A 26,838-nucleotide genomic window follows, 5' to 3' on the forward strand; every position below is an offset into this window, starting at 1 on the left:
ACGGAAATCGTGTTTTGCTACTTTCTGAAAACTGGTCGCATGGCCAGCACGTTCTCTGTAGTGTCACATCGCGGTCAATCATCTAGCCTTGAGCTACTGCCCGGCGAATCGCAAGATGGTACCGCTCAGTGATGATAGCACCAAGTCTCAAGAAATCCATTTGAGCTTATCATGAAATCTTGTCATCTATGTAAAGAGTGTGATTTGAGATAAACACAAGACTAGATATTAAGCAACAGAACAAGCATCCACATTTTGCTGCGCTAAAGAATGCTAATTCTCGGGATAACCAATCATGGTAGCGGCGAACGACTTCCCGCTGGATGATTGTCCATGTCAGTGTCACCTTCCTAAAAGCGAAAGCTAGATGTCACAAATGAAGATTACACGACAAGACTCAAGCTTGCATTGTGATGGAAGCTTCGGTCTCCGGCGGGACAACGTCTTCTGCAATGCTACACGATGAGTATCGTGTCACGCCCAGGCTTGAGGACTAGATTGACTTATTTCAAGCAGGTATAGCACATCCATCACCACGAGGATCACTACCTGCACTCCATACTACCTGCCCAGTCATCTCATCGACATGACGCCTGATGATCTGTCCTCGACCAAACGTCGACCGACTGAAGCCTTGCAAGACTTGCACCTTGTGACCGAGCTGTTGGAGGCTTCGAACAGTGCTCTCCTCGATGCCCTCCTCCAGATACACAGTCATGTCAAGTAGCGCGCCTTTTTCGGGCATGCCTGCTCCAATGCATATTCGAGGTGCATCCAGCGCTTGCTGGGGATTCATGCCGAACACCTCCATGTTGAGTAATGTCTGGACATGACCTTGTGGCTGCATAAAACCACCCATCACGCCAAACACGCTGTGCAAATCCCTCTTATCACCTTGGCCGTGTGTCAAGAGTCCCGGAATGATGGTATGATACGGCCTCTTCCCACCAGCGTAAATATTTGGGTGGTCTGGAGGTCCAAGCACGAAGTTGGCACCACGATTTTGCAGATTGAATCCACACCCTTCTGGGATGATTGCGCTGCCAAAGCCAGTGTATACAGAATTGATGAAACTCATTCCGTTGCCCTCCTTATCAGTAACGCAGAAGTAGACGGTATCGCAATGGTTGTGAGCCGGACTGGGCTCACCATGATCAAACGCCTGAGCTTTCTGGGCGTCAAACAATTTGGCTCTTTCGGTGAGGTACGATCTCGAAATCAGCTCTGCAGGTTTAATTGGGCTGTGCTCGGAATCTGTCACCCACCAGCTAGCATCGATGAGGGCTATTCTCAACGATTCGATAACGGCATGTAGATAATCTGCACAATTGTGGTCTTCCTGCGCGAACATCCTGATTTTGCGCGACTTCTCAAGCTCTTCAAATATACCTAGAGCCATTAGAGCAACAATTCCCTGACCATTCGGCGGGTGTTCCCAAAGATCGACAGTGTGGCCAGCAGAACTGCCATCGCTTTCACGAATTTGTCTTGCACCTATGTTTTGACCAGTGAAAGTCAGGTGAATTGGCGTGGTCTCTTCGCTGCCCTTATTTAAATGGTCTTCAAGATCGTCAAGCTCGAGATGACCTCCAGTCATTTTAACAACATCAACGATTGATTTCGCGATGCGACCAGTGTAGAAGCCCTTCTTACCTTCAGTAGCTAAAGTCCGAAAAGTTCGTGCCAGTGTAGGAATTTGCATGATCTCGCCAGCTCGGGGAGCGCGAGCAAAGTGCTCTGCATTTGGGTCTCGTCGAAGCATTTCTCGAAAGTTGGGAGAGGCATCCCGAAGCCTACTTTCGCCATTCTTCCACTTCGCCTGGTCAGCATAGCCACTATGTCTAGTTCAGGTCACTCACAAAACTCGCACTTAGCTCAGAAACAGGAAAGCCATTTTCACCCAGCTCAATGGCAGGTGTCAATATCTGCTCCAATGTAACCTTGCCGCTACCAAATCGTTCAACGACATCGCACCAACCAGCAGCAGCTCCTGGCACAGTCACAGATAGACCACCGTCTAATGGAATGGAGCCACGTTCTCCAGATGTGAGATCCAGCTCTTTTCGTATCTGATCCACTGTCGTATTCTTGGGCGCACGGCCAGACCCATTCAGTGAACGCACCTTCTTAGTTTTTGCGTCCCAGTACAAGCAGAACATATCACCACCGATACCGGTCGAAGAAGGTTCGGTGATATTGAGGGCAGCAGCTGAGATGTAGTAAGTAAGAGGGCACTGGCAGCAATTCTTTAATAGCACTGACCAACTGCAACGGCCGCATCCTGCTCACTGTCAGCTAACATAGTCGTGTGCTTGAAACCGACCCACAGCAGCATTTCCTCCCATCTTCAAGATTCGTTGTCCAGCTTCTGACGCCAACGGTTGCGTGCTTGCAACCATACCGCCAGTGCTGTGTACCACACTCCTTCTGCTGCCATGACGGGAGAAGGCTGGTTCTGTAGCTGGGTAAATGTGCTGCGCTGTTAGAGGCATGGTAGCGATCTCTGACCAGCAATAATATGGCAAAGAATTTAGAACAAGGAATAGGTCACTTTTGTAACAATTGCAATTCTGTGCTTGTGAGTGAGCTACAATACCAGATCAGACAACAGTATACAACAATCTCCCGAAGCGTCACCGAAATCGAACATGTCCATCAAACAATGATAAGGTGAACTCCTCATCATTCTAGTTGCAAGGGCTAAACGAGCTGGCAAGCATCATATTACGCAATGTAACGAGGGTTGCGATTTCATGCAAAGGACGTGTGGAAGACCGCTGTTGCCAAAATGACTTTCCTCTTACGACTAGCCCTGCCGAGGCACCTCAAAGTGCTGCTTGTGCTTGAATGTTTAGGCGCAGGTGGGCACGACTGGACACCTTGGCACGCATTTGAGCGCTGAGGAAGCCCGCTCTTCTCAGCATTGCTCGGGGCGTTCTCGTGCAACATTCCATATCCCTCTACAGTAGAAGGCAGATCTATTCGAAGGGTGAGATGTGGGCACGCCACAAGCACTTTCATCCATCGGCCGTAGCCAAGGAGCAGCGCTTACTTGGGGTTGTGAACACGAGCCATGATTCGAACGACATCCAAAGCACAGAGAGGATGACAAGATAAGAGGGGAAGTCAGGAGAAGATTTGAGACACAAACAGCAAAGTCTTCTAGGCAAGCCCTAAGCTCGTCAACATGCCCTGCTCTTCTTGTTGAACACCTGCCAGTAAATAGGACGCCTTGAAACGTATCTTGACCGTCGTGCCCTTCCCCGGAGGCACATTGCTCACCAGCATGTTCTGCGTTACTGCATTTGGCTGATGTGGAGGAAGGTCTTTGCCAGATTGTGGTTGCAGCAGGAGAGTGTAGACCTTCTCGACAGCTACCTGAAAATTCAGAGCTGTGATTGGGCTTGCGTTTTGATTGGTAAACGAAGCCTTCACGAATATCGGAGCTGAAGCCACTGGGCCTTGATTTGTTTGCCGCATGCATTCAAAGATCACTTTTAATTTGCCACGATCCAAAATTGTCAAGGTGCTTTTCTCGGGTAAGGCAGGTTCTTGTGCAGGAGGTGCAGATACGAAGTTCCAGTCATCTTCAGCAGGTGCCGCACTAGCGATTGAGTTCATCTGTCCTACAGGGTGCGCCAGGCCAGATGCTGGCTTGATCCCGTTCTGTTGCATCGATGGCGTCGAAGGCCTCGAAGTCGACCTTGAAGTTGGGGATACTAGGATTGCGAATGGATCCGAGGCTGGCAATACTTGAGCTGGCCTTTGCTGGCCAGGGACTGGAGTCGCAGGTTTGGATCTAGGAAGTGCACTCGAAAGAGAGGCGAAGGCATCATAGTTTGGTTTTATGGATGGTGGCTGCGGTGTCGCAGAAGTCGGGGTTACTGAGAATTGAGTCGATAGGGGTAGCTGTGCCTGCTCAGAAGCCTGTGGCACAGAAGCTTGTGGCGCGCTGAAGAGATCTGACAAGGTTGAGCCACCGAGAGATATGCCACCAGTTGGAGTACTTCCCAGTGATAAGCCAAGAAGATCGTCCTCGACAGTAGCTTGCTTGGAAGGTGCAGCAGGTGTCGGATCCTCCAACAATGAGCCATTCTGGGCTGGTTGTGCTGAACTTGATGCGCCTGCGGACTGATTTGGTTCAGGGTCAAAGTCAATAAGTGATAATTCGTTGGCGGCATTTCTACTGACTCCTGTTGTGGTTCCGAGTGTTCCTTTAGGTATATTGTTTGCTGCAGTGACCTGGCCAGCCTTCATCAGCTTATATCTTTCCACGGTCCTGTGTATGCTATCGTTGATTTCAAGTAGCTTCTGTACAGCTTCGGCATCCTCCGATTCTTCCTCGCACATCCTCTGAATTTTAGGGTGTGCACTTTGTAGGGCATTGACAAGTTCCTATCAACATCAGTCAGGCTTCCAGAGTCGACCTCGCATAAAGGGCTAACCTCAAAGACATCACCTTCCTCAATCTTGTCACCCTCCTTGACACCTTGTAGCATCTCCTCCAGGATCCTAGCCTTTTGCTGTACCTTGGAGACCTCCTCAGCCGCCTTTGCACGATAATCTGTCTTGTTCCGAGTATCGTACCCAGCCATAACCTTCATGAGCCTGTTGGCCTCCTGTAAATCGTGGGGTGTGCCTCTACGGATAAGCTCTTGCAGCTTCGCAGACTGAGCAGCACGTTCCTCCTGTTCCATCTCCTCGGCGGATTTGAGGTTGTCGCTTGGGTTAAGGACTGCTGCATCATCGCGACGGACCTCCGGGAACATGTAGCCTTTGTAAAGTAGCAGTCTATGCATATCTCTTATGAACCCAAGGTCCTCCTTGTAACGTGAAGTTTGACATATTGTAGCTCTCCATTCTTCGATGGCTTCGAGGATCTTATTCTGGACACGACTTGCTCGGATAGGCGGACGTTCTGGGAATCTTCTCACGAGCTCGTTCAAGAACTCCTTGGTACTGATCTGCAGGTGGAAGGGGTAGCCGCAGTTTTTCACACAATTGTCAAGGAGAGCCAATGCCAACAAAGACACATTAGGATTGCGGTGGTTAATTAGTTGGACGATCTGTACAGCGGCTTCTCGAGGCGCATTGCCCTTTTTCTGGTTTATCAGGTCGACGATTTCGAGGTTCAATGCTAAATTCGGCTCTAGATTGGATAATGGATCGCAAGCGTTGTCTGAGAGCAGATTGTCAGTATAGGTCGAGCACCACGAAGCAGACTACGACGCACAGATGTAGCGCTGCAATTGAGTCCTTGGAGGAGGGAACCCTTCAAACTGATGCCGCGACGCAGCCATACGAGCTGATGTGGCCTCCATCGCGACTCAGCGTGCGCACATTCCAAAGTTCGAACTTTTGCGAAGGTGTACCTGCAATTCAATGCTTGAGGAGGCAGTATCCCACATGCAAGACCGCATCCTAAACGCCTCGTATCACTGGCCCTCTCAGCAAGTGGAGCTCGTGCGTCATCCTCGAGCCAACCGTCTTCTCTACTCACATTTCTGGGATCGGAACAAATTGAAGCTGATGAAGAAGCTATCCTATGTGCTGTTGAAGTAACACGATACCTTCCAAGAGTCAGAAGCAGCAAGTTGTGTTGATGCGTTGATCGCAGCATAGCACTGAGGAGTCATCAATCTAGGCCTTGGTATCCTATACACCTATGTCAATGTCCAACTGAACACTCCTCTGATGTACTACGCCTTTACGAGTACAAGTTCACGGTCTGGTCGCAGCTTCAAATTTACAATTGTCGATTGGTACCCGCAACTTTCATCCAGCAGACAGACGTGTGCCGACTGAAACCGGGTCCTGCCTCTGATGGAAATCCTGGGTAGAGAGATAGAGAGACATTATATTCATACACTGTGACCTCGCATCAAAACTCCATGGCATCTGCGCCATTGTGTCCGTCTTCGTCTCTTTCTCTCTTCAAGCTTGTCGTTTGACTCTTGACAAGTTTGTTAACATAACCGTTGAAAAGCTCATAATATGGTTTCAGCCTGGTCTTCTCCCAGTCGAGCACCTTCTTCTGGTTGCTATTTTCATGGCGGTTAGAATCTTCCTGGGACGTCCCTTGCTCCTCTTCATTCTTCTGACCAAAAGAATCAATCTCGCGCAACAGCTCGGTGACCGTCGGCACAGTGAGCGGATCGAACAGGTCGGCTCTCTTCATGTCACCTCCACAAGTGATAGGCACACAGACTCTTCCTGTGCCTGGGTGCACAACAAAGGGCGACTTGAGCAGATGTATCCGCTTCTTACCGACTTCCACATCGATTCTAGGATAGGTGTACTCGAGCAGGGCATCCTGCTTGGCTTCTAGCAGCGCCTTGGTGTCCAGATTCTTGCTGACACCAGTTTTAGCAAGCTCGTCGATGTCGTCCCACTTCTTCTTGCTTGGCCGATCTGGTGAACTTGACCATTTTTTCCTAAGAGCATCGTTCAGATCCTTATCTGGTAATAACTGCAGAAGCCTATCTTGTCCGGACTGACTAAGAAAAGGTTCTTGTTCAACGAGAATCTGTGTAAAATAAGGACGAAGAATATCCATGCTCCGGCGGACGTGTGGATGCAACGGCCGCCTGACATTGACTCGCTTTCCACCTTGTACACCACCCCTCAGCACTTCAAAATAGCCCACAAGAGCTTTTCTTTTGTCGTCGTCAAGCTCTCGTGCTTCTTTGTCACTGATCCAAGCGTGAACACCACGACGGCCCGAGTAGACCCAGAGTATGTGCTCAAAACCAAAGTCTTCACGCAATGCTGCATCTAACACTTTGATGGTCATGGTAGCAAACTTCCAGCATTTTTCGCATATGTTTGCCTTAACGCAACAGGTTCTGATATCGTCGTAGTCCGTCAAATCTATATCAAAAACCATCTCTTTACTTAGAGGACGGAATGTGCTCGCTTTCCGCAAGGTTTTACGATCTCGCGGATTGGTACTGTACTCGGGGCCGATCTCGAAACGTGAGGGATTCAGACGAAGGATGTCCCTACGAAGCAGGTCGTGGGAAGGATACGACTGATAGCGCAAGTAGGCATCGTTCGACAGGGTAAAGGCGAACTCTCGGTTCGCAAATCTTGGTGATGGCGATGGTGAAGCATTCAGCCAGAGGAACAGTGGCCGAAATGGAAATAGCCGTGTATAATATTGAAGCATCACAGATGGATCACTGTATGATTCAGCCTGGCCAGATCTGGCACTGGCTACGTCTTGTCCTCGGTGATTGTCTTTTGCTGTCGGTGGTGACGATGGTATGTCTGCCGTGCTTGTCAAGAGATCAGAATCAGACACCTCGTCGTTGAAAATGTCCTCGAGAGCTACTTTGTTCGTCGTTGCAGCAGTCGCTTCTGGTGCAGCAGGAAGTTCAACATCGTGATTCTGTGAGGTAGATTCTGGAGGTGAAGAGGGAACGTCAGCCTCCATATCAGAGATAGCGTGTGGCATTTTCGGGGATAGCTCTTCAAGTGCTAAGAAAGGTCTTCATAGAGGGTAGAAGAAAGCAGGCATTATGCACCAAGTGCAGCTTGAACGCGTACTTGACAAAGTGTACGCGTACGTGTCGCGTTTCTGTCGCGTAAAAGGAGTGGAGCTCAATTAACCATTTGACCTAACTTTCTATTCTCAGTTATGGCTTTATCGCCATCTTCCACAGCACTAGCAACGAGACATAATGATTACCAAAGCTGGATTGTCTGTAGTTAAGATGCTAACATTAAATTCAGTGATGTTCTACCCCAATCCCCAGTCACTAAGTCATTACTGAATAACAAAAGCCGAGCAAGTATGCGTATGCTTGAGTTCAGAGATGTGTTGTAACTTGCTGTCGAACATCATCCCAGCCTTCAGCGTTACCTTGCAGCAGTCTCTTCTGGCTAGTGAGCTCTATGCTGTCGAATGTCAGTGGAACATGCCAGACTGATTCTCTATCACATCTTCTCCAACGATACCAGGTAGTATTGAGGAGAGACTTCCCCATCGATCTCAGCTCGCTGAATGACGTCGCAACTTGGAATTTCCCACGCTTAAAGAGATCAATTGCCTCGAAAACCATCATTACGGTTATATTTGACCTTCCTCAGCAAGTACACTGGTAATTGGTTACATACGTGTCACATCACCTTGGACATCATTATGGCAAGCTCCGAGCAGGTAGTCCTCTACGACCTCCCAAGTAGGGAACCCTGCAAATGCTGGAGCTTGAATCCCTGGAAGACACGATTATTACTCAACTTTAAAGGCATTGACTATACGACAGAATGGACTGAGTATCCAGATCTACAGCCGAAGCTAGAGAAGCAGTATGTGCATAACAGATGAAAAGAGCTGTCAATTTCCCCCACGTGTGCCATCAGAGGGTACATCAAACAAGTACATCATTCAAGTCTAACATTGCATTCGTAGTATAGCACCGAACAAAGAGGGCATGGCTGACTACACGTCGCCCACAGTCAAATTCCCTGACGGTACTTTCGTTATGGACTCGCGAGTTATTGCAGCCGAGGTCGACAAAAGATATCCCCAGCCCTCGCTTCAGATCGATTCACCGGTACTCTCGAAGCTAGAGACAATACTTCTGAAACTGATGCCGACGCTGGCACCCTTCTATATTCCGAACGTGCCGAAACGTCTGCTCAACGAAGCTTCTCATCCACACTGGTACAAAACCCGTGAAGCTCGAGTAGGTATGCCACTTGATCAGTTCGAACGCGAGAAAGGAGGACAACAGATTTGGGATGCTGCGAAACCTTACCTGGATGAGATCACGGCAATGCTTAAGGAAAACAATGGTGGTCCATATTTTATGGGAGATAGTGTATCATATGTCGACTTTGTTTGGGGTGGCTTTTTACTCTTCGTACAGAGAATTGGAACCGATTTCTGGGAGAAGCTACTGCAGACCATTGGAGACGATGCAGACGTTCATTCGAAGTTGGTTCTAGCTCTGGACCCATGGAGCTTGAGGAACGACAGATGAGTATATATCCTCAACCATCTCTTATTAGTGGTGATAGATCGTCGTTGTGAATCATGCTCTACATGCTCGTCATCAAACAGCAACAAATTGGTGTGCTCGACTGGAAACGAGAGATCTAATATCAAACTTCCACTCGTGTTAAATCAGGTTTCCTGTTACCACGATAACCATGACCAGAATGATCTTTATCTATCAGAAAAAAGGAAAAAAGAAAATGCCTCATGCACCCACGGCACTCCTCTGGCTAACGCATTTTGCTGATCTGCAATGTCTGTCGTATCGTTACATCTGTGCGAGTGTCGTCATCGGCTCAGAACTGCAACCACTGTGACTCACTACCTGAATAGACTCGATATTCCAACTGGTCACGAGGTCATGTTCACGCCCAATGCATAGAGCACTTGCTGTACTATTTGTTGCAAGCCTCTCCGAGCGTCGCGAGTGGTCTTCTTCAGGTTCACAGGTGAAGGTGTATTGTTAGAGAGATACAGTACAACTTCGTGGCCAGCATTCAAGATGCCTCGACTGCAGGATCGTGAAACCTCAAATAGCGAGGGAATACATGCTCAAGACATTGAAGAACATGCCTCTGACCACCTCGGTAATAGGCACGGAGAGATACATAACAAAAGGTTATGGACTCTCGCAGGGTCCGCGCTGGTGCAACTACCTATCTGGGGTGAGTCAGGTCGCAATTAGCAGCACTTAACATAACAAAAAGCAGGATTTGCAATGAGCTTCGGCGTATTTCAAGAATACTTCAACACAAACTGGGGATCTGTTGGCATTAAAGGCGACCAGTCACGTACTGGCCTCGTAGGTATGTTTCAGAACGGAGTTATGTACCTTTCTATGCCATTGTTGTTCGCTCTTTTCACCAAACGTTATGCTCGTTGGCGTCGCGCAGCCGCGCTTTGTGGTGCGGGTCTTGCTTGCATCAGTTTCACGTTGTCTTCTTTCAGTACGGTTGTCTGGCAGTTGATCCTGACACAAGGAGTTATGGCCGCCTTCGGGTGTACGCTGATGTTCAGTCCGATGACATTATCACTTGGCGAGTGCTATAGCACTGGCAATCGCGCTTTGGCTTATGGTATTACCCTTTCCTGCAAGAACATTGTCGGATCTGTATGTCCCTTCCTCTTCCGACAACTGATCGACCATTACGGATTTCGGGTGGCATTGAGAGCCTGGGCGGCCATTGGGGCAGGCACCAGCACTCTGGCCATACTCCTGGTTCCCACTTATCCTCCATTCCTATCAACCAACGAGTCTCGACAACGAAGGATACCTTGGCAGTTCTTGAAACACAAGACCTTCCACATTTATAGCCTTGCAATCATCCTGCAGAGTGCAGGCTATGGCATACCTCAAACTTACCTAAGTGAGTTCGCACGAGAGGTCGCTCTGCTGTCACAGACCTCCGCAACCTTACTGCTTACCCTCTTCAATATACCCGGAATCGCATCCTCGTCTTTCTTCGGCTACTTGAGCGATAACAAGCATATCAAGCTTTCAGCTAATACCGTAACATCTGTATCAGCCTTCAGCTCCGCCCTCTCGGCCTTCCTGCTCTGGGGCCTCACTTCACGTGGTGATCTAGCTCTCCTGCTGGTCTTCTCGATGACATTTGGATTCTTCGCTGGTGGGTATTCAGCTACGTGGGGAGGTGTGCTTGCCGATATGGAACGTGAAGCTGCACAGCGCAACGAGGCTATCGATACCGGAATGGTCTACGGGCTATTCAATGGCGCACGAGGTGTTGGTTATGTCGTGGGTGGACTGGCTAGTGTGTCTCTGCTTGAGGCCGGATCGACCAACTCTGTTGCGAAATTTGCCTATGATTCGAGCTATGGCCCGTTGATAATCTTTAGTGGGCTGTGCTCGCTCTTTGGTGGATGGGGTGTCCTCTGGAGATGGGACAAGCTGGAGAGTTGGTTGAAAGGAATCAATAGACCATGAAAATATTTGGACTTGACAGAGCAGCTTGGCAGATGTTGTCAGCACGCACCAAATATAGCTAGTCGTTGCACTATTGAGAAGAACGATGCGTGCTTAAAAAAAAGGGGCTTGCAGTTAACGCATGGCATGGCTCTGCTTGCGTATCGTGGCAGAAGCGAACACTGACTGGAACTCACCCCCAATGACTTCTATGTATACAGGAAGTGATCTTCATTGTAGATTTAGGCTTTCCACTGATATGTCCCTGCCAGAAGTTCATAACTTCTGATATTCCTCTTATCGATAGAGACGCGTGTCACGAGAACGACGCGTCCATTTCGGAGATTCATTATAGAAACCGAGGCTGCGACATCTGTTCCAATGATTCGCAGCGATGGCTTCCAGACCAGAATTAAAGGTGAGTTGCATGTCTTTGTATATGCAGTACTGACAGCATCAGGTGGACGACGAAGGTGGCTTCATTCGAGCATTCAGATCACTGCCTGCGAAGACCGACAACGATACCATACGAGTCGTGGATAGGAATGACTTCTTCTCTGCACATGGTGAAGATGCAGAATTCATTGCAAGAACAATTTACAAGACTACAGCGGTCATCAAGAATCTCGGACGTGGCGATGTACTACCCTCCGTAACAATGACAATCACTGTCTATCGCAACTTTCTCCGAGAGGCACTCTTCAAGTTGGGCAAGAGGATAGAAATATGGCAAGCTCCGGGCAAATCAAACCTGAAGATGGTGAAGCAGGCCAGTCCAGGAAATCTACAAGCTGTCGAAGAGGAACTAGGAGCTGGCATGGACAGTGAAGGCAGTGGCGCTCCAGTCATGCTCGCTGTCAAAGTGACTGCGAGAGCCGGTGAAGCCAAATCCGTCGGAGTCTGCTTCGCTGATGCCAGCGTACGTGAACTTGGTGTCAGCGAGTTTCTCGACAACGACATATACTCGAACTTCGAAAGTCTGTTGATCCAGCTCGGTGTGAAGGAATGTTTACTGGTCAAGGATACTGCAAAAGATGGGAAGCAAAAAGATCCGGAGCTTGCGAAGTTACGCCAAATTGCAGACTCTTGTGGTATAGCTATTTCTGAACGTCCTGCGCCTGACTTTGGCACTAAAGACGTGGAAGACGATATAGCTCGTTTACTCAAGGGGGAAGGAGCGTCTGGAAGACTAGCTGTCACCGAACTCAAACTCGCCATGGGCAGCGCTAATGCTCTCATCAAGTACCTGGGATTGATGCACGACACAAGCAATTTTGGCCAGTATCAACTGTACCAGCACGACCTCAGTCAGTACATGAAGCTCGACGCCGCAGCTCTACGAGCACTTAACCTCATGCCAGGCCCACGAGATGGTTCGAAGACAATGAGCATATTTGGCTTACTCAATCAGTGCAAAACTCCAATCGGCAGCAGGCTACTCGCACAATGGTTGAAGCAGCCCTTGATGAGCTTGTCAGAGATTGAGAAGCGACAGGTTCTGGTCGAGGCCTTCGTCAATGACACAGAATTGCGACAGAATCTACAAGAAGAACATCTTAGATCAATCCCCGAGCTGTACCGACTTGCAAAGAAGTTCCAGCGAAAGCTAGCCAACCTAGAGGATGTGGTCCGTACCTACCAGGTTGTTATCCGACTTCCTGGTTTCATCGAGGCCTTTGAGTCTGTCATGGATGAAACCTATAAAGACGCTCTAGATGATGCTTATACCGCACGCTTCCGTGAGCTCTCGAACCAGTTGGGCAAGCTTGCAGAGATGGTGGAGACAACGGTCGACCTGGAAGCTCTCGATCGTCACGAATTTATCATAAAATCAGAATACGACGAGCGACTTCGTATCATTCGTGAGCGGCTTGACAAGATCAAACACGAGATGGAGGTGGAACATCGTCGCGCTGGCAAAGATCTAAACCAGGACATCGAGAAGAAGCTCTTCCTCGAGAATCACAGAGTACATGGGTATTGCTTCCGACTTACACGAACAGAAGCAAGCGCGATTCGCAACAAGTCAAACTATCAAGAGATAAGCACGCAGAAAAACGGTGTCTATTTCACCACCCGACAACTTTCAGACCTGCGACGCGAGCATGACCAACTGAGCCAGAAGTACAACACCACTCAATCTGGCCTGGTAAGCGAGGTTGTCACTGTAGCTGCCTCTTACGTGCCTGTGATCGAAAAGCTGGCCGCGGTCATAGCCCACCTCGACGTTATCGTCTCCTTTGCGAACACATCGGTACATGCACCAACTGCTTACGTTCGACCAAAAATGCACGAACGCGGCCAAGGAGACACCATACTAACTGAAGCTCGTCACCCCTGTATGGAATGCCAGGACGACATAACCTTCATCACCAATGACGTGGAACTACGACGAGACACATCTCGCTTTCTCATCATAACAGGGCCCAACATGGGCGGAAAGAGCACCTATATCCGAACCATCGGTTGTATCGCCCTCATGGCCCAGATAGGCTGCTTCGTACCATGTACATCTGCCGAACTGACTATATTCGACTGCATCCTAGCACGTGTCGGCGCCTCAGACTCCCAACTCAAAGGTGTCAGCACATTCATGGCCGAAATGCTCGAGACATCCAACATTCTCAAATCCGCAACCCGAGACAGCCTGATCATCATCGACGAACTCGGCCGAGGAACCAGCACATACGACGGCTTCGGTCTCGCATGGGCCATCAGCGAAGAAATCGTCAGCCGCATCGGCGCATTCGGGTGCTTTGCCACACATTTCCACGAACTCACCGCATTGTCTGATAGATATCCCGACGCCGTCAAGAACTTACACGTCGTGGCTTTCGTCGGAGACGAGCAGAAAGTCAAAGGTGAAGACGACGTCAAAGTCAATAAGAGGCGCGAAGTCACGCTACTATACCGCGTCGAACCCGGTGTCTCCGACCAGAGTTTCGGCATCCACGTCGCTGAACTAGTCCGCTTCCCTCAGAAAGTCGTCAACATGGCTCGAAGGAAAGCTGAAGAACTCGAGGACTTTTCTTCGCACTCAGACGATAAAATGGCTGTTGATAAGAAGAAACAAGAGTACACCAAAGAGGAGATCGATGAAGGCACCAGGCTGTTGAAGGCTGTGCTTAAGCAGTGGAAGGCCAAGGTTGAGGATATGGGGTTGGAGATGAGTAATGAGCAGAAGACACAGTTGATGAGGGAGATGGTGAGGAGTAATCGGGAGCTTATGCAGAATCGGTTCTTCGCGGAGAGCATGCAGGCACTGTAGAGGGATTTTCGGATCGAAACATCAAGTGGAGTTATTCAGGATGTACAGAACATGTCGAGCCTGGTGTTGAGGAGTTTGTTTGGCTACTTATGAGTCAACCAACCTATGCAGGCATGAAGCACACGCACTGCATAATAAGAAAGTTATTGAAATGGACCACCACGTTGTTCATGATTAATTCGACGAAAATATATCAGAGTTCAAGTACGCCACTGTCAAGCTTTGTATCGTGCCATAGTCGTTGGTCAAATTCTGAGCCTGAATCAGATAGTGTCCCCTCAAGCCTGATAGCATCTTCAGATGTCCTGCTTGCCATCAGAGGCACTGGTATTGCTCACGCGATGGCCCATCTTCTTCAACTCTTTCAGACTGACATCAACGAGCTTCTTCATACTCTCTGATTTTCGAAAACGACGACCTTGACCTGGTGATTCGACTTGGTGGGCATATCGCTCTTCTCCACCATCGGCAGCAGGGGCTAGCTGGTACATGCTTGGGTAGCTCGAAATAGATGGAGTCACGGTGTCGACCTGAGCATGAGATGCAAAGGTGTTAGCTGGCACTGCCGTAACTTTTCGATCTCTAGATGTAGGAGATATGCGCAGCTTCATGATACTTGGGCCCGTGTTACGTTGCGTAGCTGGACACTGTTGATCGGAGCTTGATTCTGCAAAGGTCTCGCGAGTGCTTCGGCCTTGTCTCCCTTGAATGTTGCCCTGTTCCAGTTCTTGTTGATCGTGTGTCTGAAAGCGTGCCTGTCCTCGCTTGCTGACCGAATCCAAGCTATCAACAGATCCTTTACTGCTGAAAGTGTCTAACGTAAAGCTTTTTGTAGGGTAGCGTGGCGGCTTTGATACTGGTGGCTTTCGAAATGTGGTTCGAGGAAGAGTACCAGTAAGATCCCTCCGCTCTGCCTTCGTAGGTGGTTGACCTGGTTCGGCTGCATGAGCTCTGCGCTCGGTCTGGCCTCGCAAAGTCTGGCTGCTTGTCTTGATACCTGGAGGCATGAAGTCGGGATCCTTGGCCCGTAAAGAGACTGTGAAAGTCTTGAAGCTATCATATGCAGCCTGAGTCTGACACAACGACCTCAAGACTCCTAGAGCTTCTGCCTTAATGTCCTTTTCGGCACGATCAAACTCCATGCTTGTCTTTGCTCTTCGTATTATGCGCCGGTCGTGATTTGTAGCCGGTGGTGCTGGGATTAGCTTCGTTGTTCGCAAGCGGTCAAGCATAGCCATATATCGTCCTAACCAGTACTGCGCGGGCTGGGCAGTATGAACCTAATATTGTAAGCACTTTCCGGAAAACATCATTTCACATATGACTTACATGCACATGCCTTTCTCCGACAAATTCTTCACTCTCAATGAGATATTTGCTCTGACCGTGTTGCAATTGACCTGCCGCATGGCACGAAACGTCCTCCTCGCTCCTCGTCTTCCTACCTGAAAGGAACACGTACGGAGATACAGGCAGCCAGTTTCGCACAGACAGCGCTCCTCGTTCCTTCTCCTTCTTTGGTGGAGTTTGAGCTGTATATTGACTCGGACCAAGTACTTGTCGCGGCGGGGCAATATCATCGTAAGTACACGATCGTGGTAGGGGTGCGGGTAAGGGACGTAGTAGACTGCGAGCAGGGATATCCACGTGTGGAGAGAGCAGTGCTGGTGTTGTTTGAGACTTCACCAAGCTTCTCACAGTGGCTTGTGCTGGAATGGCTGAAACATCCTCAAGAGGCTCGTAGGTATCGAGGTGTGGTAGAATGGTGTCCGATCCAGGTAGTACGCTTCGTGGTAGATCGTGGTTACGATCCATAAGGAATCTACGCACTGGTCGTCTTGCGCCCTCTGGTGATGGCAATGGTGTTCTGGTCAAACATGACTTGGACGTCTTGCGGATTGGATCTGCTTGACGGGACGATCCAGATGATGGTCTTGGAATGCTAGTAATGGAAGAATGACGAGTGTGAGTCTTGCTCTTGACCGTATCACGATCGAATGAGCTACCCATCGTGGCTCTCGTTGGGACAGATGTTTGAGGTCGAGGGCCATCATGTCAAGCAGATCGTTTGCTTAAGAAATAAGACATTGAAGCTGATGTTGGAAGTGGCGATGCGTGTACGTGTGGAAAGAGCGATGAACGAGTTTCTTCCTCGGGAGCCCCAAACCCATTGAGACAATACTGACATGATGTAGAATTTTAAAATGGCTTGGGCGGCTTGTGGTAACGTCAATACTGCATTAAAGAGCTGAGCCTCGATTGCGAGGTGATATCAATGCACAAAAACATAAATAACAGCATTTTCAGGCCGTCACTCGCCGACATGGAACTCGCAGTGAAAGGCACGATCTAAACTCGTAGTGATTGGAAAGAGAAGACAATTTGAAAAGATATCACTTACCGTAGAAATAGTTTGGGGGAGGGATAACTTTACCATTCTTACCTTGTTACTTACCTGACCACAATGGTCCAATTCCAATGCCACCATGCTGCATGACCTACACCTTGTTAGCCATTAGGGGAGGGGGACTTACCTTGGTAGTGCTGATTGGAAACGAGTATTAATGTTATCTGCTGGTTAGTATTGGGTGCTTCGTGTATGCCTGTCCACAGTCAGTAAAGGAGATGGGATATCACTTACCTGTTGCTGTTTGTCCTGTACTGTCTTGGTCAGGTTGTTTCGGAGTTGAGCACGAATACCACAGATATATGTTGTATTAGAAACAATGATCGTTGTTTTCTAGGCTGTCAAAGTATTTCTCAAAAAGAACAATGTTGAGTCAATCAGTTGCCATCACACTGATAATGCACGCTTTGTGCCAAACACTAAGGACAACCATTGTCTGTAGCCCTAAATCGATGGGTTTTTATCTGCATTTCTCAGAGCTCTTTGTTGCCTCGCGAGCGCAACTCGTTATTCGAGGCAGTCTGTAGATCGCAATGTCAGAACGGAATCAACTAGTCAGCTGAGCAACACCCATGTAGTCAACTCGATGTATCTAATCCAGCCTCGCTTCCTGTTCTGTTTGTTCATCTGATTGTACCACTGTGGCCTGGGCCAATTTTGACACGATGTTCTCGAGCCTGTGGCCAGCTCGTTAGCTACGGTATAGGGGATAATCACCGAAGCTGTGACGTCCCTCAAGTTCAGAGGACTAAACGCTTTGAGAGCGTACTAAGCCAGGCGCCTCATCCTCCTAGATATTCCTAGGAAACGACATGCTCCCCAACTGAAAAAGCGTGCTTCGATGGCTCGACTGTAGAGTGGTGGAGAGCTTTTGAACATGCCAAATCCGATGTCGCAAGGCCAAGTCCGAAATCCAATTACTCTGAGAGTGCTGATGATCAGAAGCTGTATGTTCACAAGCTCTGCCCGCCATTTGGAGCTCTGAAGAGTATTTTGACCGACCGATATATCCAGACATCGCGTTCCTGATATCGTTCAGTCATATTCGGCGATACAAGAGAAGATAGATGGTGTGACTCTTCGACGCAAGGTTCCACGTACCACCTGCATGAATGGAATGAGGATGTCGAGGTTCAGATCGAGTTTGTGATCCAGATGATCACAGGTGTTCAGTCATAGTAACATGCGTCAGGCTTGTGCACGCACAATTTCGCATCCTTTGCATTACCCTTCAGCACGATTCTCGGATCGCTTTCTGTAGCCTTGACGTTCTTACCGTCGATCTTCTTGGCCTTCGTTAGGATATCTTGCACCGTTCCCTCAACGGTTTTTGATCCTCCAGACTTCCAGAATGCTTTCTGACCTTTCTCTGGCAATCTGTCCACTGAGCCTCTGGGGGCTGGCTCACCGTCGGCCTTGTGCTTCTTGTCTGAACTGCCATCTTCGTGCTTCGAATCGTCATTGGTCTCTTCTGCATCATCGGCAGGCTGAGCTTCGCCCTCGTCATCTTTCTGCTTCTTTCTACTACTACTCGCCTGAGTCGTTTTCTTGCGCTTGTCACCCGTCTTGACTTCATCTTGTACTTCCGCCTGTTTTCTCTTTGCACCCGCGTCCCCAGTGCTTTTCGGAGCTTCCTCCTTTTTGTTACGGGCTGATCGTCTTTTCTCTTGTTCTCGATTCTTCTCAAACTTTTTATCTTCCTCATCGTTAGCAGCCTTTCTCTCCTTCTTAGCTTTGGTCGTATTCTGAACAAATTGTTGTTTCCCCCCTTTACCTTCCTCCAATTTCTTCTCCTCTGTCTCCTGTTTCTCTTCTTCTGTCATCTTTTCCCATGCCTTTTTGGGTAGATACCTTTTGCGACTACCATCGGCCTGTTTAGCTTCTCCAGAGCCTTCTTTGGTCTGCCATTCTTCCTCTGTCCACTTTGAAAGGTGCTTCTGTGACTCGTCCTGTTCGGTCTTGTCCGTAGTGTAGTCTCCTCCACGCTTCTTATACCTGTTGAACTTCTCAATACTAAGATTTCGGAGTCTTGCTTGTGAGTACTTACTCAGAAGCCATCATCTGGGCTTTCCTTGCGGACCATTGTCCCGGTGCGCCTCCTTTGTCGCCCGCTTTGAGCTCTTCCTTGACCTCCTCACGAAGTTTAGGGTCCGTGTATTTGTTCTTGGGTGGCATCTTGAGCTTGTAGCTGCTACACGATAAAGGTCGCAAAGGTCTGTGTAGCACGTTGCTAAGTTGAAGCAAGCGACAACGATGCTGTAACAAGGTGAACATCAGCTAGTCAATCAGAGTCGCAACGATGCGACAGTTCGCGAGTGACCATGCAGGCACTCTGGCAGAGCGCGTCATTGAGTCGAAGCACCAGCCACTTAGTCATGGCTCTCGAGGGCGAAGTACACTAGGTGATGTTGTTGAGGACTGACATCATGAATTTTCTGTGCATCCGGAGAGAGGTCAAAAACACGACTGATATTAAGGAATGATATGGCTCACGCCACCACCCATCGCATTCTTTAGGAGGTATTGGCGGCATACTCGTGTGAATGAACAACGGTTGGCGGAACTTCGGAGCTGGGGTATTCTGCAGGAAGCTATCCCAAGCAGACAAAGCTCTCAAACTCCAAAAAATGCAGTAGAGATATTTGAAAAGCACATCACTAACTACAACCGGCATCGAGCCTGCTGTAAATTTGTTAAGATTATATATTAACATTCCGAAATTATCTTTCGCAATCGACCATAGGGTTAGGAAAATAGGGGTTCCCGTTCGATCACCCGTACTCAAGCCTGGCGCCGACGAGTTAGTAGTTGGGTTGGAGACAACCAGCGAATCCTCGCTGTTGATTGTTTTTGGTTTTTTTGCTCTAAGCTCGATGCTTGGGTAACGTAGGAGAAGATTGAGTGGTGGCAGTAGGACGACCGAAAAGTCTGTAAATATATGAAAAGCAATGTACGATCGATTGTGAGAAACAAGCCATAAGCCATATTGAACTTTGACAAATTTATTCCGTTCTCTGCGACGAGACCATCACAGCCCACCACTTTTCAAGTTTTCTTGAGCTAATGCTGTGCGTGATTATGGACTCCTGAGACGCGAGGATTTAGATAACCTCAAGATGATATCCGTCTTTCAATTCGAGACGGCTGGTACTTTTATGACTGCACAAAACCCCGGAGATAAGACACATGACTGCAGTCCTGATTCATGTCCAACCAAATCGCTATTGATTTCTCTGTAGTGGCATCAGAAATTATGCGTTGGCTTCGAAGTGTTTTGGAGGGAAGGAGGTACGTTCGATCAATACCTGCAGAACACCTCTACGTCCTGCCTGAAAAATAGGTCACAATCGGTCACAATCTCGTCCTGCGAACGCTTCTGTGGCGACCAAGTCCTTGACAAGCAGCGCCCACACTTGGAGGCCGAGGACAATCGGGCAACCTATTTGACAAATCGCATCGCGGTGCATTCGACGCTGCTGCTCTGTCAACATCACGATTGGTTCTGAGCTGGGAGCGCTGTCCGTGGCACTGCCTACTAGTACAGTCATATGTCAATAACGTGCGACCCTAGTGCATTGGTCTGAGACGCACAGAAGTCACCAGAACCGAATGATCGACCAATATATGGACTGGATTTGTGGCACATCAGAGAACGAGAAGCCGATTTTTAGCTCTGTGTACTGAAGCGCAGGCAGGACTGTATCGGATCTGGATTGTCTCTTGGGTGCCGGGTCAATACTGCGGCAAAGTCGTGTAAATGATCATTCGTCCTTCCAACCTTTGAGACCTGGCTTGTAGTGTTTGTCATGCTGTGCCTGACCTCCTCGCAAGCTGAGAATCAATTTATAGGGTGTCTCTGCAGTGTCGTGTCGTATCTCTAGCCAGCCGTATTCTTCTTAACCACACCCCTCGCAAACTCACCAAACGTCAAACCAGTCTGCGGATCAACAACCTCGTCCAGGTTCGGCTGCGTAAACACAGCAAGCGTATTCCTCGCAATCCGCGCCTGCTTATCATCCACTTCTGCCATGTTAACGCCTTTAACAAAATGCGGCACAGCCTTAAGCTTGCCTTGAGTGATCAGCTCCAGTGCTTCACCGGTCTGAAAAGCCAGACAGTCGCGTGGGATACTGATCTTGTGAGTATCGCCGTTGCGATCGCGGATGTAGAGACCTGAGCTAGAGGAGGGAGAGGCTGGTAATTCTTGCAAGGGTGAGTGTGAGGCTTCGTCGGTGAACATTGCGCTTGTCAAGCCGGTCAAACAGCCGTGGTCGAGGTGAGTCGCGCACCAATCGTGTTCTGTCTTTTTGTCGCCACTGTTGCTTGCTTGGTCGTCGGTGTTTTTGGCTGCTTTCGAGTCATGATCACCATTGGTCGTGCCATTTGTCTCGTGGCCGCTCTCCTTGCTTGGAAAATAATGTAGCAAGCGTGCCTTCGTTGTCTCACTCGACTGTACCATTTTCTCCAGATAGCCCTTCTGGTAGCCATCTATCTTTTCCTCTGCATATCTGTCACACGATCTCGCCACCAACACAGCCGTGTCAATGATCAGCTTGATCAAACTCTCCGCATCAGCTTTGAACCCGCGTACGTCCTCGTCGCTAGGCCAGACATTCTCAGCAGTATATTCATCAAAACCCGGGAACTTCTCAGCTCCATTCCGCACGCCCTGAAGGCTCGAATCCTTGTAGAAAGCACAATTGATGTAATAGCTTCCCTTGTATATATCCACTACACCCGGTAAAAGTGATTCTCGCCCATGCGACCAGCCCACCAGATACTTCGCCGACTCCTTCGTCAACGTTTCAAGCTTCGAGGCTGGTAGCGCTGCGAGACGCGATGAGTTGGTGAGCACTTTCGAACGTAGCTCTGCAAATGATGCTGGCAGGTCTGATACTACTAGTATACCTAGAGATGAAGGACCGAACGCCTCGAGGAGTTTGTCAAAAGCGACATTGCCGGATCTGAGGTCTTCAAGAGAGACTGTCACTGGCTTGATAGTGGTAGATGGAGCCATTGCAACTCTGCTCACCAGTGTTCACAAAACCGCAGCATATAATTGGTCACGTCTTGAGACGGGAGGCTCGCGCGTGCAGGGAAGTTTTATCCTGTTTCTTGATGGCAACGATACCGAATATGCTGACCGCTTTGCAAAAACTACATATCAGTCAATCACTTGTGAATTTGCATCAGCACACCCATCCTAAGTGTGGTTGCAACCCTCGGCGATGACCGGCTTTGGCAGGTACGAGGGTTTACAGGAGGTTTGCCAGAGAACCCAGTCATGTACTAGTCAGGTCGAGCTCAACAAGCCTACAGATTTTTTAGATAGCGAGACAATCAATCTTGGACCGAGCAGATACTAGTCACCAGGAGATAAAGTTTTTCTTCAAAAGTCAGGTTGAAGAGAAATATTGACTGAGTAAAATGGGCGAAGGACCTTCCCTATCACCTCATACTCAGAATCTGATAAGGTGGAAGACGCCTCGACTTATACTATGTCTTTACCAACCCACTATTCCAGTACAGACATGCCACCACCTCCTTCGTAAGATTCGTCATCATTGCTTTTGAACCGTAACAACACCACGCTATGCAAACCTTCAGACGACCAACAAGAGCCCTCGTCACACTAGAAGAATTGTACTTTTCGGAGACGGTTTTCAGGCCTGAACTCTGCGCTCCTGCAACGACGCCAATATCTCTTCACTTGCCAGACCATAACTGTGCTGCGGCGTGGTAGGAATGCTGCGTAATGGCGGAAACATCATGTTGGAAGAAGCTGAAACAACAGCTTCATTGCTGGACATGGCAGCACTAGCTCGAATATTTTCCAGAACTGTCGGTGGAGGGTGACCAGCCCTGATAGCTTGCAGCACTGAATCCCGATTGACGTCTCTTTCATGCATGTATTTTAGCCACTCCTCGAGTGGCCCCTCGCTTGGAGAGTCACCTTCTTCAACTGCCATCAGCTGATCATTGAGCTGCACACCAACACTGACTTCTATATCGTCGTCATCTTCTGATTGGTCTTCCTCGATAGAGTGATCGTCCAGAGCGCCAACGTGTGCCATGGTTTCTGTTGAAGGTTGGCGTCGTGGAACACGATGGACAACGGCGGATGGAGAGGAACGCTCTGGCGGTGCCACATCATCAGCAGTAGTGTCATGGATACTGCGCCCGGTTTCTGCTTCGTATTTGTCCTTTGCACTCTTTGTGCCTTCCCATTGACAGATTGAGAGAACCTCATCGTCGGTCAGTCGAAGCTGATCGAAGGTTCGGAACAATCTTCTGTGCCATGGGAACCTGCCGAGTCTTCGTCTGTGAGGGTCGTGGGTGTAGTCTAGGCCGGGATATTGAGCCTCGAGGCTGTCCAACGCACCATAGAAGGTTTGTACTTCAACTCGCACTTCAGGGACGAGGTTGCGTTGGACGTGAGCGTAGAAATTTTGTGGTTCGTTTTGTTTTGGGCTCGGGAACTGATGTCTAAAGACAAGATCGTGTATAGAGGGTCTCTTCATCCTGAACAGCTGTAACAATGAGTTCCCGAAAGATTCTGGTACTGTCTGTTCAGGGCTCAAACATTACACACGCTGCAATCCAATACGTGTTCGTGCTTCAGAGCCCTTGGATAGTAGAGCAGATCGAAAGTAGTGTTCGAAACGAAGGAGGACTTGTCTGTTTGGTTTGGGTAGACGGTTGTAGTCAATTTCAGCGAAAGTGTTCAAAGGGTAGTGGGCCCAGCCGAGGCGCAGAGATTTATGTATTGATCAAAATGGCAAGTCTCGTACGAGTCTAGTGAAGGACATCAAATTGGTCCAGGTTGCGTTCGTAGGGTGTTATATGGCCAGGATCTATCTGCAGCGTGGAGGGAGGATGATTGAGGACATTCGCAGCCTGAGTGGATTGACTGCGAGAGAGGTCACCCGTCGTCGAGCTTGCGACAGTAGACACGACACTACAAGGACAAAGAGGAAAGAGCGAAAGAAGTGTTGGTAGGAAGAGGAGAAGGTATGCCTTGAGGTGGGCGAGGCACGTAGTGTAGAATGTACTGTGGTAGAAGCAGGAATGCAACAAAACGGGCCGCTGAGCTGTCTGAGTTTTTCCTCTACCCACTCCAATTGAGTAAACGGATGCACGATAGAGCCAACGAGCTAGCAGAATAGCTGCATTCGCTCGCCAGCAGTCCGATAGTTTATTGCCAATGCTCGTAGAAAAACAACGTGGACTGTTACGTGACCACCTATCCGCGTCCAACGATCAGGTTGGCCCGAACCTGTCCACAACTTGCAGATGTTCTCGTCCACGGCCGGCCTTTCCACTCTCCGCCATCGCCTGGGCCCTCTTTCTTCAGAGGGAAGTTTGGGTGGATAATTTAACTCAATCCCGTTCCAGAAGATCTCTGAATTCATCAACCTGCTGACGCTCAGTCTTTAACTTCTGACGGAAACATCTCATGTTTGATCTCTTTCTTGACCTTCGTGACCGTGCTCATGCACAGCAAAGTGTCACAGTCTTCGGAACACCTGCCACGACCCTCTAATGCGGCGTGACTGCGAGTCACTCGGGTCATCTGGGTGACAAAGTTTGCGCAATCGAGCTCATTGGTACCATGCTCCTGCGTCCTGTGCAGGTCTCACGGGTGATTCTTGCCTACGGCGGCCAAGGACGTCTTATTGGCCCAGCCATCCCATGACCATTGCGGTCTTGGTTGTGAGTCCTGCATGAAACGTTCTTCCTGGCGTGGCTCGGTTTTCCACGTCTGCCGATTGACGCGTACCAATCATCTCACCTGGAAATACTGCTTGAGCTGCAGCACTGCAATAGCCTTTCTCTTGTTCCCTTACAGCCTTGGCACAAGATACGAAAACGGCACCGGAATATCAAGTGCTGGTATTCGAGGAATTACTGTGCCACAGTGACGCGATTGCTGACCGTCACCTAGCCTGAAGCAGGACTCGCTGATGGGAAGCAGCCACAGATCCTCAATGTAACCACTGGTTCTTGCGTCGAATAAAGCCGACATCCTCTCCGTGTAATGACAGCAAGTGCTTTTGCTCAAGTAACGTGGTACCATGTCGACCTTCGACGGCATTGTAGACGAGTTCCCTAATATCCGCATTGACTATTTCCGTCAACATGGCAAGGTTCCACCTGCAGCGTGCTTCCTCAGTCACGTCCATAGCGACCATCTACTTGGCCTTGAAACGTTGCGCATGCCTTTTGTGTATTGTTCGGCAGCTACACACAGGATCTTACTCAAGATGGAAAAGTATCCGCATCGAATCAACTTTTCGAAAGGCATTCTAGAAGCCAGGAAGCAGACATACAAGCATCTCAAGCAGATTCTGAGACCTCTTCCATTAAATACTCCCATTGAACTGGAGCTGGGCCCAAAGTCCAGGATACGTGTTACGTTGTTCGACGCAAACCACTGTCCTGGTGCGGTCATGTTCCTGATCGAGGGCGAAGGAAGAGCAGTACTGTATACTGGTGATGTGCGTGCTGAACCATGGTGGGTTAACGCTACTATTGCACGAAATCCTGTTCTCATACCATATACTATAGGCCAAAAGACTCTAGATTGCATCTACCTTGATACTACGTTTGCCTCACACCAAGACACCCACCGAGAATTTCCCACAAAATCCGAGGGCCTAAGAGAGCTAGTCAAGAAAATGAAGGAGGCTCCATCTGACAGTACGTTCTACTTCCGCGCCTGGACACTTGGATACGAAGATGTTTGGATCACTCTGAGCAGCTTACTGCAGTCTCACGTTCACGTCGACGAGTATCAGTTCCGATTGTTCCGTGGTGTGGCAGAAGATGGTTTAGATGCACAACCAGGCCCTGCCCTTACTGGCTTTAAGGTAGGAAATGCTCGTCAAGCTGGTTGTCTTTCTACTGAACCAAATGCAAGGATTCACAGCTGCGAGCCAGGCATGCCGTGTCACACTCTCCTCAGAAAGAGTCAAAACACAATCTGGGTGACCCCGATAATCTCACGACTGGGAGATGGCACTGAGTTGGCCGAAATTGGTGCTGGCGGAGGTAGAGGGGACCTCTACCTCCAACGCGAGGTCGAACTCAGTAATATCAATGGCTTCATGTTGGAATCACTTCGAAAGCTATGCAGAAACGCAAGCAACACAGAAGCAGTCGACAGGCTTGAGTCTGCGATCGACAACGCACAAGACAACCACGTCCCCCGCTTTGTGATAGAAGGACACGCCATTGATCCTGCAAAGGAACTGACAATTCAAGACTTCCTCTCCCTCGCTAACAAACAACCAGCTTTGACCGAGCAAGAGAAGCTACCTACCACCACTTCGAACGTGATACACTTTCCCTACTCACGACATTCATCCTATTCAGAATTACGACATCTCGTCGGCACTCTCCGGCCCAAAGATATTTGTCCTTGCACTATAGACCTCAAAATCTGGAGTGAAGAAGTCAGCATGCAATCTCTGTTTGGAGACTTGTGCTCTGGACAAGAATTCAGGTATGACAAGTCGATCCGCGAGGAAGTGGAGAGAAGAGCAGAAAGCAGCGAGACGCAATCACAAAACCAGACACAACGAGACACACAGCAGTCTGAGAGTCAGGTGTTAGAAGGTGGAGAACAGTACAAGGACTGCTCTTCAGAGACAGCCAGCCCTCGCGTGGTAAGAACATCGAACAAACCTCCTATGCACATCGCAGGGGACGCGCACACAAAAGACAACCCTCGCGCAGATCCCCCCCAACAGCCACCTCAAACGCCGGACACAACACTCCCCGACAACAGAACACCCAGAGAAAGACTAGAACACGCATGGAGAACACTAAAGCACACAGCAGACCACCACAACGACAAAACAAGCGAAGAACCAAGTCAAGAAGTATTCACAAACGACACACCCGAACCCAACGCCTCACAAGCCAAATCTGATGCAGAAGTCGAGAAATCTTCACCAGAGCATACAACCGCTATGCCCGCCGACGATGTTCAGTCTCAAGTAGCTGAAGAGGGAAATCTCGAACAGCAGAGTGAAGCGTATGAAGCTGCGAGGATATGTTTGGAGACCGGGGATGATGCTGATTGGCAGGACTTGTGTATCGTGTCGTTGAGAGGGAGGAAACGTGTTTTGGAGGAGCAGGAGATTTGAAGGGGGGTTGTTTTGGATGAGACGAAAGGATTGTAACGGTGTTTGTGCGCAGGGGGTTGTGTCGCGTTGGTGTTGTAGGGACAATTT

The 26,838-nt window shown here is 49.1% G+C and overlaps 11 protein-coding genes across 11 annotated transcripts; 4 read left to right on the forward strand and 7 right to left on the reverse strand.

Annotated features, from left to right (window-relative positions):
- Positions 1-508: 508 nt before the first annotated feature.
- On the reverse strand, positions 509-2,302 carry LTR64_001461 (uncharacterized protein; the record flags this gene model as incomplete). The annotated part of the gene is made up of 3 exons (XM_064895842.1): positions 509-1,819; positions 1,860-2,209; positions 2,263-2,302. 3 exons carry the CDS (start codon positions 2,300-2,302, stop codon positions 509-511), a joined length of 1,701 nt encoding a protein of 566 aa, XP_064758529.1.
- An 860-nt stretch (positions 2,303-3,162) lies between these two features.
- Positions 3,163-5,321, reverse strand: GGA2 (ARF-binding protein; the record flags this gene model as incomplete). The annotated part of the gene is made up of 3 exons (XM_064895843.1): positions 3,163-4,395; positions 4,446-5,179; positions 5,234-5,321. 3 exons carry the CDS (start codon positions 5,319-5,321, stop codon positions 3,163-3,165), a joined length of 2,055 nt encoding a protein of 684 aa, XP_064758530.1.
- A 560-nt stretch (positions 5,322-5,881) lies between these two features.
- PRI1 (p48 polypeptide of DNA primase) lies at positions 5,882-7,456 on the reverse strand (the record flags this gene model as incomplete). Its single annotated transcript, XM_064895844.1, has 1 exon — positions 5,882-7,456. The coding sequence occupies one exon, from the start codon at positions 7,454-7,456 to the stop codon at positions 5,882-5,884; it is 1,575 nt and encodes a 524-aa protein (XP_064758531.1).
- A 979-nt stretch (positions 7,457-8,435) lies between these two features.
- On the forward strand, positions 8,436-8,987 carry LTR64_001464 (uncharacterized protein; the record flags this gene model as incomplete). The annotated part of the gene is made up of 2 exons (XM_064895845.1): positions 8,436-8,690; positions 8,712-8,987. The coding sequence occupies 2 exons, from the start codon at positions 8,436-8,438 to the stop codon at positions 8,985-8,987; spliced, it is 531 nt and encodes a 176-aa protein (XP_064758532.1).
- Positions 8,988-9,503: 516 nt separating this feature from the next.
- LTR64_001465 (uncharacterized protein) lies at positions 9,504-10,946 on the forward strand (the record flags this gene model as incomplete). Its single annotated transcript, XM_064895846.1, has 3 exons — positions 9,504-9,666; positions 9,712-9,807; positions 9,895-10,946. The coding sequence occupies 3 exons, from the start codon at positions 9,504-9,506 to the stop codon at positions 10,944-10,946; spliced, it is 1,311 nt and encodes a 436-aa protein (XP_064758533.1).
- Positions 10,947-11,319: 373 nt separating this feature from the next.
- msh2 lies at positions 11,320-14,193 on the forward strand (the record flags this gene model as incomplete). The annotated part of the gene is made up of 2 exons (XM_064895847.1): positions 11,320-11,343; positions 11,386-14,193. 2 exons carry the CDS (start codon positions 11,320-11,322, stop codon positions 14,191-14,193), a joined length of 2,832 nt encoding a protein of 943 aa, XP_064758534.1.
- Positions 14,194-14,489: 296 nt separating this feature from the next.
- On the reverse strand, positions 14,490-16,203 carry LTR64_001467 (uncharacterized protein; the record flags this gene model as incomplete). Its single annotated transcript, XM_064895848.1, has 2 exons — positions 14,490-15,473; positions 15,523-16,203. 2 exons carry the CDS (start codon positions 16,201-16,203, stop codon positions 14,490-14,492), a joined length of 1,665 nt encoding a protein of 554 aa, XP_064758535.1.
- A 1,566-nt stretch (positions 16,204-17,769) lies between these two features.
- LTR64_001468 (uncharacterized protein) lies at positions 17,770-18,775 on the reverse strand (the record flags this gene model as incomplete). Its single annotated transcript, XM_064895849.1, has 2 exons — positions 17,770-18,595; positions 18,648-18,775. The coding sequence occupies 2 exons, from the start codon at positions 18,773-18,775 to the stop codon at positions 17,770-17,772; spliced, it is 954 nt and encodes a 317-aa protein (XP_064758536.1).
- A 1,702-nt stretch (positions 18,776-20,477) lies between these two features.
- Positions 20,478-21,617, reverse strand: LTR64_001469 (uncharacterized protein; the record flags this gene model as incomplete). The annotated part of the gene is made up of 1 exon (XM_064895850.1): positions 20,478-21,617. One exon carries the CDS (start codon positions 21,615-21,617, stop codon positions 20,478-20,480), a length of 1,140 nt encoding a protein of 379 aa, XP_064758537.1.
- A 646-nt stretch (positions 21,618-22,263) lies between these two features.
- On the reverse strand, positions 22,264-23,121 carry LTR64_001470 (uncharacterized protein; the record flags this gene model as incomplete). Its single annotated transcript, XM_064895851.1, has 1 exon — positions 22,264-23,121. The coding sequence occupies one exon, from the start codon at positions 23,119-23,121 to the stop codon at positions 22,264-22,266; it is 858 nt and encodes a 285-aa protein (XP_064758538.1).
- A 1,554-nt stretch (positions 23,122-24,675) lies between these two features.
- Positions 24,676-26,751, forward strand: LTR64_001471 (uncharacterized protein; the record flags this gene model as incomplete). The annotated part of the gene is made up of 2 exons (XM_064895852.1): positions 24,676-25,470; positions 25,570-26,751. 2 exons carry the CDS (start codon positions 24,676-24,678, stop codon positions 26,749-26,751), a joined length of 1,977 nt encoding a protein of 658 aa, XP_064758539.1.
- Between the last annotated feature and the right edge of the window lie 87 nt (positions 26,752-26,838).

The sequence above is a fragment of the Lithohypha guttulata genome, assembly GCF_036872675.1.
Source record: "Lithohypha guttulata strain CCFEE 5908 chromosome Unknown scaffold_1, whole genome shotgun sequence".
Taxonomy (NCBI): domain Eukaryota; kingdom Fungi; phylum Ascomycota; class Eurotiomycetes; order Chaetothyriales; family Trichomeriaceae; genus Lithohypha; species Lithohypha guttulata.